The sequence below is a fragment of the Vanellus vanellus genome (assembly GCF_965231255.1).
Source record: "Vanellus vanellus genome assembly, chromosome: 16".
Taxonomy (NCBI): domain Eukaryota; kingdom Metazoa; phylum Chordata; class Aves; order Charadriiformes; family Charadriidae; genus Vanellus; species Vanellus vanellus.
In genome coordinates this window covers 2138514-2151736 of record NC_138921.1, presented here as the reverse complement: position 1 = coordinate 2151736, position 13223 = coordinate 2138514, and the positions used below count along the sequence as shown (strand labels likewise).

At 64.0% G+C, this 13223-nt stretch overlaps 1 protein-coding gene across 1 annotated transcript; it reads left to right on the top strand.

Moving 5' to 3' along the window:
- Nucleotides 1-411: 411 nt before the first annotated feature.
- CABP7 (calcium binding protein 7) lies at nt 412-6840 on the top strand (the record flags this gene model as incomplete). Its single annotated transcript, XM_082491750.1, has 5 exons — nt 412-520; nt 3864-4007; nt 5653-5765; nt 6408-6561; nt 6713-6840. 5 exons carry the CDS (start codon nt 412-414, stop codon nt 6838-6840), a joined length of 648 nt encoding a protein of 215 aa, XP_082347876.1.
- Between the last annotated feature and the right edge of the window lie 6383 nt (nt 6841-13223).

The following is a 13223-nucleotide window of genomic DNA, read 5'->3' as shown; positions in this document are numbered from 1 at the left end:
CCGCTGCCACCACCGCCGCCGCCGCCGCCGCCACCGGGATTTAGCCGGTGCCTGGATGCTTTCGCCTCCCGTTTCCACTTCGGGCGGGCATGTGCGCGGGGGAACCGGGCCGCCCCCAACCTCCTCCGGCGTGGAACCCCCCCGCGCCCTGACTCCCCGGTGAGGGGCTCCGCCGCCAGCCCCGTCCCGCCACCGGCCCCGGAGAACGGGGAGCGCCCTCCGACCCTGCCTCCCCCCCCCAACCCCCCGCGGCCGGTGGGGACCGGGCGGGGGGCGGCGGACACCGGTAACTTGAGGAAAGAAGGAGGGGGGGGGGGGGCGTTCTGTTTTTAGCGTCCCCCCGGTACCGACTGGGGAAACCCTTTCCGAGGAGATTTGGGTTTAAACTTTGGCTTTTGGGGAGCCCCGAAGATGCCTTTCCACCCGGTAACGGCGGCTTTGATGTACCGGGGGATCTACACCATCCCCAACATCCTCGCCGAGCAGCACCCCGTGGAGATCCCCGAGGACGAGCTGGAGGGTGAGCGGGCTCCGGGGGGGGGGGGACGGGGACGGGGGACAGGGGGACACGGGGGACACGACCCCCCCGGGACTTTGGGGGGGGGCCGACTTCATCCCATGTGGGGTGAGGGCTGCGGGGGGGGTTTGGGGTGCGTGGACGCCCCCCCCCTCCCCCTCCTCCGGGAGGCTGAAGGCGAGCGGGATGCGGATGGAGGGATGGGGAGGAGGAGGAGGAGGAGGAGGGGAGGAAGGAAAGCGTGGGAGAGAGCCGGCTGGCGGGGGGGGGGGGGGGGGGGGTCCCGGCCCCAGTGTCGCCGTTGTGACAATATGACACAGCAGGGACCGGCGGTGGCGGACCCCCCCCCCCCCCCCCCCCGGCGTGGCGGGGCCACCCTCCCCGCTGTCATAATATGACAGTGGCTGAAGGAGCGGAGGGGCCCCCGGGGGGCGGCTGTCACCCGTGTCACCCCCCCCACTCCCACCCCCCCCCCCCCCAACCCGCGGGTCGCGACAGCCCCACGCAATCGCGGTGCCACCGGGGCTCCGGCCGGCGGGGCTCTGCCCTCACCCCTGCGATGAGCGGGGCCGGTCTCAGCTCGCTACCGCCAGAATGGCTTTTTCCACCCCAAAAGTTTGCCGGGGCGGTGGGAGGGGAGCTACATGTATTCCCCCCCCCACCCACCCCCCCCTCAAAAGGCCGCCCCGCCTCGGGGTGTCCCCGGGGACCCCCACCCTGTTGGACACCGGGGGGAAAGGGGCTGCGGCACCCCCTGTCCCCCATCGCCGCCCCCAGCACCGGCGCCACAGGGGAAACTGAGGCACGGGGCGGCCCCACGCACGGCCCCGCTGCGCCTTCGGGAGAGGGTCTCCTGGGAGTCCCCGTGGGGAAACTGAGGCACGGAACCCCAAGGGGGGGGTGGGGGGGAGGGGCTCTGGCCCCGGCGCCTGGCCAGGAGCCCGGAGCGGGCAGGGATGTGTGCTCACACCGGGTGTGCAAGAACGGGTGTGTGTGTGTATGTGTGTGTGTGTGTGTGTACGGCTCTGCAGGTTGTATGCGTGTCCACTTACATGCCCATTTACAGCCTCACTGCAGGGGTTGTGTGTAGGTGCGTGCGCGAGTGCGTACACGCGCGCCTTCGCACAGCTCCGCTGCACACCCTGCGTGTGCGCTCACGCGGTTTTGTGCACACGCACAGCCTCGCTGCGGGGTGTGTGTGTGTGTGTGTGTGTGTGTGTGTACACATGGGCAGCGTCGCTGCAGCGTGCGTGTGTGTGTGCGTGCACACGTACAGCCTCGCTGCAGCGCGTGTGCGCACACGTACAGCGTGTGTGTGTGTGTACACACACAAGTACACCGCTGCAACGTGCTTGTGCGCGCCTCCACGTGTGTGCCCGCGGTGCAGGGTGCGCGTGTGCATGCACAAGCGCAGCATCACTGCAGGGTGCGTGTGCGCGCGTGTGTGTGTACATCGTGGCGACGCACCCACCCTCGCGCACCCCGAGGTGGGCCCTGGGGTGCTCCCAAGCCCAGGGGTCCCCCCCCCAGCACCCCGCCTGCGGCCGCACGCCCGCTGCGCCGCCGGGATCGATGGCAGCGGCGGGAGCCCCAAGGTGACCCCGCCAGGCGCCAGACACCTGCGCCGCGGTGGTGGTGGTGGCGGTGGTGTGGTGGTGGTGGTGGTGGTGGTGGTGGGAGGGGGGGGGTTCTGCCATCCGCTCCCGCCTCCCCCTCTGGTTTTGGGGGGGGGGGACACGTTTGGGACACCCAGCCGCCCTCCCGGCCCCGCAGCCGCCCCTCGGGGCTCCGCCGTGGGGCTGAGAAGGCGCAGGGTGGAAAGCGGGGTTGGGTGCTACCGGCTCGGCCGGGGAGGGTTGGGGTGCCCCGGCCTGGGGGGGGGGGGGGGGGAGGGGACGGGGACGGGATGCCGGGACACCCCAAATGGGACCCCAGTTTGGCCACTGTGGGGACATGTCTTTGCCTTTTTTCCCCCAACGCCCTGCACTGGGTGATGGGGGAACCGCCTTTGGATGAGCATCCGCCAAGGGTGAATTTTGGGGGTGCCTGGATGGGAACGGGGAAACCCGGAGCATCCCCCGGCCCGGGCAGTGATGCCGACCATGGAGAAGCTTTAGCCGTCGGGCCGGCAAGCCAAAAAAACCCCCCAAACTCCTTCAAAACACCTCGGAATACAGCACCAATGGGCCATCATCCGGGCAGGGACGTCCCCAAGTGCTGGGGACCCACAGCACAACCCTACGTGGGTTTTGGTTTTTTTTTTGTTTTTTCCCAAAAAACCTGAAGTTTTCAGCCCTCGTTTCTCCTGCCTGGCTCCTCCAACGCGAATCCCTCCGGCAGCCGGCAAAGATCCGCGTGTTTATGCCGCCCGGTGCCGGCAGCTTTGCCGCGCGGCGAAGGGAGAGAGCATCGGCATCCCGGCCTGGCTTCCCGGCGTTCCCGCTACAAACTCACCCGGTGCCTTCTTTCCCCTCGGAAAGGGGGCGAGTTTCCAGCTCCGCGCGTCGGGGGGGTTGGGGGGGGTATGGAAAAAGCAGAAACTCCCCAAAAAAAGGGGAACCGGTGGGCGCCGCGAGGCTTTTGGGTGGGCGCCGTGCCTCAGTTTCCCCACCGCCCTCCGAGCGCGGCGCGGCCTCTCTCCCCCGCCACCCCGCGGGGATCGTCCCTCGCTCTTTTTGAGCCAGAACCCCCAAATCCCGCCACTCTGGTGGGCACCCTGAGGTCGAGGCCATCCCAGGAAGGCGTTTTTGGGGGGCAGGATGGTGGGGGGTTTTGGGCTGCAGAGGGCCGAGCGGGGTGGGCGCTGCGAGCGGGTGGCTGGAGTCGGAGCAAAGGTTTTGGGGTGCATTGGTGGCCCCCCTGGGGAGGTCAGAGCCTTCTCGGGGTGGGGGTGGAGGGTGTTGTGTGGGTGTGAGCTGCCGGGGACGCTCTGTGTGTGTGTGTGTGTGTGTGTGTGCAGACACCCCTTCTGCCTTGCACACCCCTCCTGGTACCCCCACCACCCCAAAACCCATACCCCAGCACACCCATCACCCCCTCACACCCCCCCAGCACACCTCAACCCATAACGCCCACCACCAGGACACACATACACACACACAGAGTGTTGCTCGGGGGGGGGGGGGACGACGACGACCCCTCTGGTCCCCGCAGGGGTGGCAGCCCCTCCTGCCGTGCCTCAGTTTCCCCTCTGTAATGGGGGACCCCCCTATGGCAGAAGGGACGGGTGGCTCATTTGGGGCCACCAGCGATGCCCGTGGGGGATCTGTGGGGACGGGGGCTGGGGGACGGCGGGGCTGGGGGGGGGCAGCCGGACTCATCCCCTCTCCCCCCCCCACCTCCGCAGAGATCCGTGAAGCCTTCAAGGTGTTCGACCGGGATGGCAACGGCTTCATCTCCAAGCAGGAGCTGGGCACGGCCATGCGCTCCCTGGGCTACATGCCCAACGAAGTGGAGCTGGAAGTCATCATCCAGCGCCTCGACATGGACGGTAGGACCCCCGGCACCCCGGGATGGGGACGGGGATGGGGACAGGGATGGGACACCCCCCCCCCCACACACACACACACCCTCCCTTTGGTGAAACACCCAATTTGCCCCGTTTCTGCCTCCCTGGCGGGCGGCTGCTGGACCCGATGTGGGATGCAGGAGGGTCTGATGCAGGTTCTGCCTCGCGCCCGGAACCTCCTGCTCATTCTTCATCATCATCATCATCATCATCATCATCATCATCATCATCATCATCATCATCATCGCCACCGCAGCTTCGTTTAGGAGGATTTAACAATCCCGGAGCGCTCGTAGGCAGGAATGGTACCTCTCCCCAGTTCGGCAAACCCGTTGGGACCGGGCTGCCGGGGCCAGATCCTGCATCCCGGGTTGGATCCTGCACCCCAGGCCATGCCCTCACCACCCAGTGGGTCGTGTTGGCCGAGTGCCCCCAGCATCCGCTGCCACCGCCGGCCCGTCCCTGTCGCTCCCGCACTCATCGGGACCTTAAAGAGCTCGTTAATTTATTGGTTTCCTTCCCCCCCACTCCCCCCCCCCCCCCCCCAGTTTAAAAGCCTTTCCGGCAGCGCTGCCAAACCTCTGCTCCCTTCATTACTCATCGTTAGCGCCGGCCTGACAGCCCCGACACCAGCACCCTCCGCAGCCGCAGGATGAGGCCAGCCCGGTGGCACCCTGCCCCCCCCCCTCCCTTCCCACCGTCCCCCCATGAGGAACGGCCACCATGAGGGGTTCCCCAGTGGGCATCGGGGTCCCAGCTGGAACTGGGGTTCCAGATGATGTTCAGGGTTCTAGATGGTGTTGGGGGTCCCCAGCCACCGTTGGGGGGGGAGGAGAGGGGGGTAGTCGGCATTGGGGGTCTCCAGATGGCATTGGGGTCCCCCAGCCAGCACTGGGGGGTCCCCAGATGGCATTGGGAGTCCTGTCTGGCACTGGGAACCCCAACCAGTGTTGGGCATCCCGGCTGGTGTTGGCCGACCCCGAGTTTTGTTGGACGTCCCCACCCAGAGTTGGGGTCTCTGGTTGGTTTTGGGGGTCCCCAGCCAGTGCTTGGGGTCTCCAGGTAGCACTGGGGGGGTCCCCAGGTGGCATTGGGGTCCCAGCTGGCACTGGGCACCCCAGAGAGCGTTGGGCATCCTGGCCAATGTTGGGGGACCCCCTAACTTTGCTGGTGTTGAGGTCCCCAACTGGTTTTGCAGGTCCCTGACCAGCCATGGGGTCCTGGCTGGTATTTGGGGGGATTTCCAGCCAGTTTGGGGGTCCCCATCTGGTGAAGGTTCCATAATACCGGCTGCTGCTCCGGGTCACCACGGGTGGATATTAGTGATGGGTGGGATGGGGGGGCTCTGGGCACTGCCTGAGCCCCCCAAGTGCCATGCCCAGGAGAGGGGTCCCCCCAGGTGACCCTGGAGCAGAATGTCCCCAAGCAGTGCCAAGCCCAGCAGTGGGATCCCCCCAAAAACCAGTGAGGCTCTGCAGGGGTGGGCATCACCAAGTCTGGGCTGGCTGTCCCCCCCCCAGGCAGCCCCATGGGGACCCTTCTGGGGTGTTAAGGGGCGGGGGGGGTGGGGAGTCACACATGTCCCCATGCCCGGGCAGGGGGTGACAGCAGCTTCCATGTCCTGCAGGTGACGGGCAGGTGGACTTTGAGGAGTTCGTGACGTTACTGGGGCCCAAGCTGTCCACCTCGGGCATCCCGGAGAAGTTCCACGGCACGGACTTCGACACCGTCTTCTGGAAGGTATAGGGGACCCCCCAGCTTGGGGGGGGGGCAGCGCCCCCGGTCCTCCCAGCGAGAGCAGAGGGGGACGGCTTGGGGTTGAGGTCAGGTTTGGGGTCAGGGTCAGGGTCGGGGTTGGGATTAGGGTCGGGGCTGGAGTTGGGGTTAAGGTGAGTGTGAGGGTGAAGGTGGGGACCAGGATGAGGGTCCGGGTTAGGGTCAGGGTTGGGGTGAGCGTTGGGGTAAGACTTGGGGTGAGGGTTGGGGTGAGGGTTGGGGTGAGGGTTGGGGTTAGGATCAGGGCTAGGGTCAAGTTTGGGGTCAGGGCGAGGGTGAAGCTCAGGCTCCAGTTTCGGGTTAGTGGAAAGGTTCGGTCATGTCAGGGTCAGGGTCACGCCAAGATGAGGCGTTCCTGTCCCCGCCACGGCCCAGGGTGGCAGACAGCGTGACGGCACCCACCGGTTGCCCTTCTTGGGACCAACCAACCCCGCTCTGCTCCCGGCTCAGCAGGACGTCGGCCTTGTCCCCATCAAAAAAGGGGGGAGAAATCCATCAGCGCAGCACCCAAGGGTGCCGGGGGGACCCCACGGCATCGCCGTACCCCCCGTGACCACGGGGTCAGCCCCCACCTGAGCCCCCCCCGCCCCTGCCCGCTCCCCGCAGTGCGACATGCAGAAGCTGACGGTGGACGAGCTGAAGCGGCTGCTGTACGACACCTTCTGCGAGCACCTCTCCATGAAGGACATCGAGAACATCATCATGACGGAGGAGGAGAGCCACATGGGCACGGCCGAGGAGTGCCCCGTCGACGTGGAGAGTGAGTGCCGAGGCGGCCCGCGGATGCCGAGCAACTCCCCCCCACCCCACCCCACCCCCAGCCCCGACGCCACGGGGATGACACGAGGTACGGGGAAGGGGGGACTTTGGGGTAACCCACACCTCCTCGCCCCGGTTCTCCCCCCTCCCAGCCTGCTCCAGCCAGCAGATCCGGCAGACCTGCGTGCGCAAGAGCCTCATCTGCGCCTTCGCCATCGCCTTCATCATCAGCGTGATGCTCATCGCCGCCAACCAGGTGCTGCGCAGCGGCATGAAGTAGCGGGGGGTGTCCCGTCCCGTCCCCCCCCACCACCACCACCCCGAGCGTCTGCCTCCGGCCACCTACGGGGAGCCACACCTACAGCGGGGAGTATAGACATATATACATATATATACATACTGGAACCAGACACAAATTCCCCCCCACCCCCCACCCCCCCACCCTGGGAGGGGGCAAATCTGATGGGGGGGGGGGAAGAGCCGCGCCGGGTTCCCGCTGTCCCGGGGCGATGGGATATCGCATGGCTGTTTGCAGAACGTGGGAACTTTGATAAAGACACACAAACACACACACACAAAAAATAAGACGAACCTCCACCTCCTCGCCAGAAAATAAAAATACCCGACCGTAAGTGCATGTAACGTGCATGGAGCCCCGTGTGCTGCCCCTTCCCCGCCCCGGGGGCGGATTGACAACCCCCACCCCCCCCTTCCCAGCCCCGGGCGTAGGATCCCGTCGGATACACCGATACTCGCGTCTATAGCTCTATATTTATGATAAAAACCAAATCATCCCTTAAGCAATACACGCGCCTGAGGTGGTTTCTAGTCCGGGACAGGAGCGTTTGCATGGACTTGGCTGCCAAGGGCTGGATTTTCCCACCCCACCCCCCCCCCCCCAACCTCCCCCCATGCCGTGCCTCAGTTTCCCCACCTGCCAGATTGGGGGGGGGGGGGGGGGGGGGAACGACGCTGACCTCCCGCTTGATGCACTTTGAGCCGACCCCCCCCCACCCCCCAGAAGGGCCAGAGCGACCCCCCCCAAATCCGAGGAGCCCAGCGCCGGATGGGGTCACCCGCTCTGCACACCCCCGAGCCCCCCCCCCCTCCCCCTCCCCCAGCCTGTATGTAGCACCCACCTGGGCACCGGACTGGTTCGGATTTGGGGCCGTTTCTCATTCTTTGGAGTTGTTTTGGGTTTGGGGTTGGTTTTGTGTTGGTTTGTTGTTTGTTTGTTTTTTTTTTTTTTTTTTTTTTTCTCCTTCCTAGTTGGTTATTTCCGATCTGAAATAAAACTGGGATTTCTGAAGTGCTCTGGGCTGCTGGGGCTTCTGGGGGGGGGGAGGGGAGGGTTGGGGGGGTGGGGGGGGATGCGATGGGGCAGGGTGATGGGTGCCGGGGGGGGTGTGTAGGGCCATGGGAGCACCCATGGGTGCTGCTGAGCCGCTGTCGGTGCGTGACCGAATCCGGCTGGCAAAGGGGGGGGGGGGGGCTATGACACCCCCACTCCACCCCCCCCCCAGCATCCCGGGGGGACGGAGCACCCCCAAACCTGGAGCTGGAGGGTGCGCGGCTCCTTCCTGATGGCTCCCACCAGTGCCGGGGGCGTTACACCCCCGTATCCCCCACCCCAATCCTGCCCTTTCCCAGGGATCAGTGGGAACACCGAGCGGTTTTATTCGCCCCCCCCTCCCCCATCTCCGTGCCCTGATATTTAATGAATGTTTTAAGGCCATTTGCCTTAACGAAGTGCCTCGACGGGGAGGACACGTGGCGTAAGCACCTTCCCAAAAAAGCGCTTTCACCCGCCTTAACTGCAAATTTCGGGGGAGCCGGGATCTGGAGAATGGCATGGGGGGGGCTCAGAGGGGCTCCAGGGTGGGGGGGGGGTCACCGTCCCCAAGCCGGGCTGGGGATCCTGCCCCAAGGCTGGGGGGGAGGGGAGCACCCCTGTCGCTCCTGATTTACGCCACGGTGGGACCTGGCCCGGGGTGTAATTCCCCCCCCCCCCCCCAACACACACACACACTGCGCTGAGCGACGGTCCCGCTGATGGAAAGACGGCCGCGCGCGCGTGCAAAGCAGCGTGACAATCACGCCCGCGTGTGCTCGGGGGGGGGTCCCGCACCCGCCTAATGGCTCACCCTCCCCGAGCCCCCGAAACGATGCATTTTTAATGGCAAATAGATTAAAATAATAAATAAAAACATGGGAAGCTCTCGGTGCCGTGAGCGTTTCGAGCAACGCCGTTTCCCCCCGCCACGGGTGGTGCTGGGGGGGGGGTGTGGTGGTATCCCCATCCCATGTGGGATACGGGGCTGGAGGAGACCATCCCCGGGGCGTCGGGGCTGCGGTAACCCCCCGGAGCTCTGTTTGACCCCCCCCACAGGGAAGGGGAAAATACATTTCGTCGCGCCTGCTTGGGATTCCCACCTTCCAACCGGGCTCCCCCCAGCACCGGGAAAGGGGGGACACCGCGTTTTTGGGCTGCCAGGAGGAATCGGCTGCATTTTATTGGGGTTTGTGGTTTGGGTTTTGGGTTTGTGTGGTTGTTTTTTTTTTTTTTTTTTTGATCTTGTATAATTTATCAAACAAATTGAACCGAACGTCCAAATGAGAAATGAAAATGGGAAGCGCTCCACGGCAATGAAATCATTTCGGCTGCCTCGCAAAGTGGGGGAGGCTCCGCGGCCCGTAATGAGATTTCATCCATCTCCCCGCGGAAAGTTTTGATTTTTTATGAACTGGCATTTCCGAAAGGAGCCACGTGGCCTCGGAGATGTGTGTGTGTGTATATTTATATATATATTTTTAACCAGGTCTATTATAGACGCTGTGAATAAACATAAGGGGGCCAAGAAGAAAAAGAGGACAATTTAATTTGCTTGAAAATACAATAACATAAAAGAAAAAGTAGATAAAAGGAATAATGTGATCACCCGCTCCTCCCCCCCCCCCCCTCCCATCCCGCTCAGCTTTTCAAAGCTGCTCAATTAATTTTAATGGGAATTGGGAGAACGGATTTCTTCAGGCAGGTTTGGAAATGGCAGCTCCCGATTCCGGGCAGCGCGGGGACCCGGCCACGCTCCCCTCCGCTGCGCGTCGGCCTCGCACCGCGCTGCCGCAGCCGGGGACGGCTCATTGCGGCTGCTGCGAGACAGCCATGCTCCTCGCTAATTTAATTAAATGCTCGCTAGGAAAGGAAAAAAAAAAAAAAATATATTGTACTATATGAGCGCTGCAGCGGGACGAGGGGAGGTGCCGGGGAGGTGCGGGACGGCCGTGGGTGAGGGGGAGAAGGACCCTGCGGCGGGTGCTGCCGGTGGGGACAGAGGAAATCCGGCAGCGAAACCATCGGGGTTTGCAGGGCTGAGCTGCCGTAGCACCGCAAAGTGTTTTGGGAGAGGAAAGGATGAAGTTGGTAAAGGTTATGGCTCTCTGCGGTGCTGTAAGCAGTGTGGGATGGCCTCAGCCCCATCCTCATCCCTGTCCCCATCTCCATCCCTGTCCCCATTCCCATCCCTGTCCCTGTCTTCATCCCTGGCCCCATTCCCATCCTTATTTCCATCCCTTTTCCCTGTCCTCATCCCTGTCCCCATCTCCATCCCTGGCCCCATTCCCATCCTTATTTCCATCCCTTTTCCCTGTCCTCATCCCTGTCCCCATCTCCATCCCTGGCCCCATTCCCAACCCTGTCCCTGTCTTCATCCCTGTTCCCATCTCCATCTCCATCCCAATCCTCCTGCTTGTCCCCACCTCCATCCCCATCCCTGTCCCCATCCCTGTCCCCATTCTCATCCCTGTCCCCCCCTCCATCCCCCCCCTCTCCCAGCAAGAGCTGCCAGAGGACACCGGGCAGAGCCCAGCGGGGCTGCGCCTTGGCAGGGGCCCAGGAGCTGCTCATTTCCCTAAAAGCTTCCCGATAAATTACTCCCGCTCTTGCTCTATTAAAGGCACTTTGGCTCCCGCCGTCGCTAACGGGCCGCAGCTCCTCACCGCCCAACCCCGGGACCTGCCGGGGGACGCTGAGTCCCGCGGGGTCATCCACATCCCCGCGGGGCCGTCCACATCCCTGCAGCATCCTTCGGGAGCCGGGTACCAGTTGCGTGAGAAGCAAGGGACGGAGCGGAGAGCCCTCTCCTGCCTCGGCGTTTCCCTCCCCGCCGTGCAGCTCTCTGCAAAAAGCCTTTTTCCCCCGGCTCGGCGCGTACCGGCTGCGCCCCGTCCCCGGCAGTGATACATGCCACCATTACATCTCCTGACACCACGCTGTAAAATACGCCCCCATAAAAGCCCGTAATTTACAGGCGCCTACGAGTACCCGGGAGTTACGCGGCTCCACGAATACACCGACACCCTGCGAGCGATGCTCGGCTCAGCCCCGACGGCCGGAGGTGGCACAAGCTTTTGCAAGAAACCCCAATTTTAGTGAACCCCCCCCTCACCAGCCCCTCTCAGCCCCCCCCCCCCAGGACAGGCTGGGGCTCAGCGGGGACCATCCCGGCTTTCAGGAGTCTCTGCGTCACCAGCAGCTCGTCTCTCGGGGAGCGAGGAAGAGCGCGGAGGGGCTGCGGGAGCGCTTGTGTTTTACACTCTAATTTTCATTTACGGTTCGGTTTTGCAGCTCGCCCAGGGAGCTGCCCGGCGCTCCAGCCTGCGTGAGCAGAGACGCCTTTAGCTACCAAATTTAAGCGGGATTTGGGGAGCAGTTTGGGAGCCGTGAAGGTCGTGGGTGTTGGGTAAAGCGACACTTCCCAGACCAGCCGCCCTCCCAGGGATGCTCCAAAACACACGGGGACCAGGGATGGGACACAGAGGGGCTGCTGAAAACGCGTGTCCAAACACAGGCAAGGAACGGCGACGTATTTTGGGAGCTGATGGCAAAACAGCCGGCACACGCTTCACCTCCAAACACCGGTGGGAGGGAGGGGAGCGGTTGTTCTTTGATTTGCCTCTGCCGGCAGCGGTGGCAGCCACGGCCTCGTTAGGAAGGTGCCCGCGCATGTGGCCCAGTTCCCGCTGTCACAACTCGGGCTGGCACCAAAGCCGTTTGTCACCCTCTGAAGTCGTCAGGGCGGTGGGGGCGATGGGCTGAGCCCCCCCCCCCCCCCTGAGCCGTGCCGGGGCCACGGGGACGCACGTCAAAGCGGGTTGGAGAGAGCAGGCAAAGCTGCTCCCGCAGAGGGCTGAGAGCGGAGGCGTGCAGCTCCTGTCCCCGCTCCGGAGCATCCCACAGCCCCTTTTGGGGGTTGTTTTCTCCCTTCTTTAGCCTCCTGCAGCTGTGCAACCTCTGCATCCAGCCCAGGGGTCCCCTTCCTCCAGGGGACGCCGATTTGCCCCCAAATAGGTGTCACACCGGTGCTCTTGTTTATCCGCCCGTGCCAGCTGCTGGAAGGGGAGGCGAGGATGGGACACGGGGCTGATGCCGCATCCTCTGAGCCCAGGCGCTGGGCGAGCACAGCGCTGCGCAGAGCAACCGCAGTCACACCGGGAAGGATAAAACCACCCGTTAGTTTGGCTTAAAGCTGAACCAGCCAAGGCGGGTTTCCCCGCTGCAGCAGTGCCCATGCAGCTCCGCACCCAGCGGTCACCTCCAGCCCCTGTTGGTGTCAAAGCTGTCCCAGGACGGCTGATGGCTCCCGGTGACCCTCTGCCTGCACACCCCGAGGCGGGAGCCCTGCCCTGTCGCGGGCAGACGAGCGCTGCCCGTGATCCAGGCGAGATTTGGCTCCCGCCAGCGCTCTTCATGAATCTGGATCTACCATCACCGTGCGTGGCCAAACCTAAAATGCACTGGCAGGAGGTGCGGCCGTCCTGGACAGACCCACTGCCGGAGAGCTGCTCTCCCAAGAGGCCGCTGGCCGGGATCCCCCGCACGCCCGGCAGCTCTGCGGGGAAGCCGAGCCCCCACCCGCCTCCCCAGGAAAGCCGAGCCAAGGGTCTTATTCATCCCTCGCTTTCCCGGTGAGGAGAGCCAACTCCGTAAAACTCTCACTGCGGCTACCACGTGGCTGTGCCGGGCTTGGCCGGACCAAAACTGCGCCCTAAAAGCATCCCAAGAGTCTTCTCCAGGCCAGCCCCTCCAGGCTGGTGAAGAGGAGAAGCTGGAGGCACCTCATCCTCGGCTGCCAGCGCAGCCCCGCAGCGAGGAGACCCGTGGAGTCCCTCCTCACCCCTTCCCAGCGCCAGCCCCCCAGCACGCACCCCTGGCCAGCCAGCTCCCGTGGCAGGGAGCCACCCACGGAGGTGTTTGCCCCCCTGGCACTCACTGTTTACTTAGTTTCCCGGAGAAGGAGAAACCTTGGGATGTTTTTTTTCTTCCTTGCCTTTCACCTTCAGCGCAGTGGGAGAAGGAGCTTACTGGAGCTCCCCGAGCTCTTCATTAAGGGCTCCGGCACCTGAACTGAAGCGGTTTTACACACTGAATTTAACAGAAGCAAACATAAGTCATAAACACAGGAGGAAATATTAAACATCAATTTTAAAAGCCCGGTTACAGCTTCCTTCCCCAGCCCGGATCAACCGCGTAGAGCCCAGCTGTGGATGGGGACCGAGAGCGGGCAGTGCAGGGCGCAGCACAGACGACAGCGGTGCGAAGGGACGGATCCTGCCCTGGGAAATGGGGGCTGTTGGCTCCGGATGACAGCAGACAGCCCCTCCGCG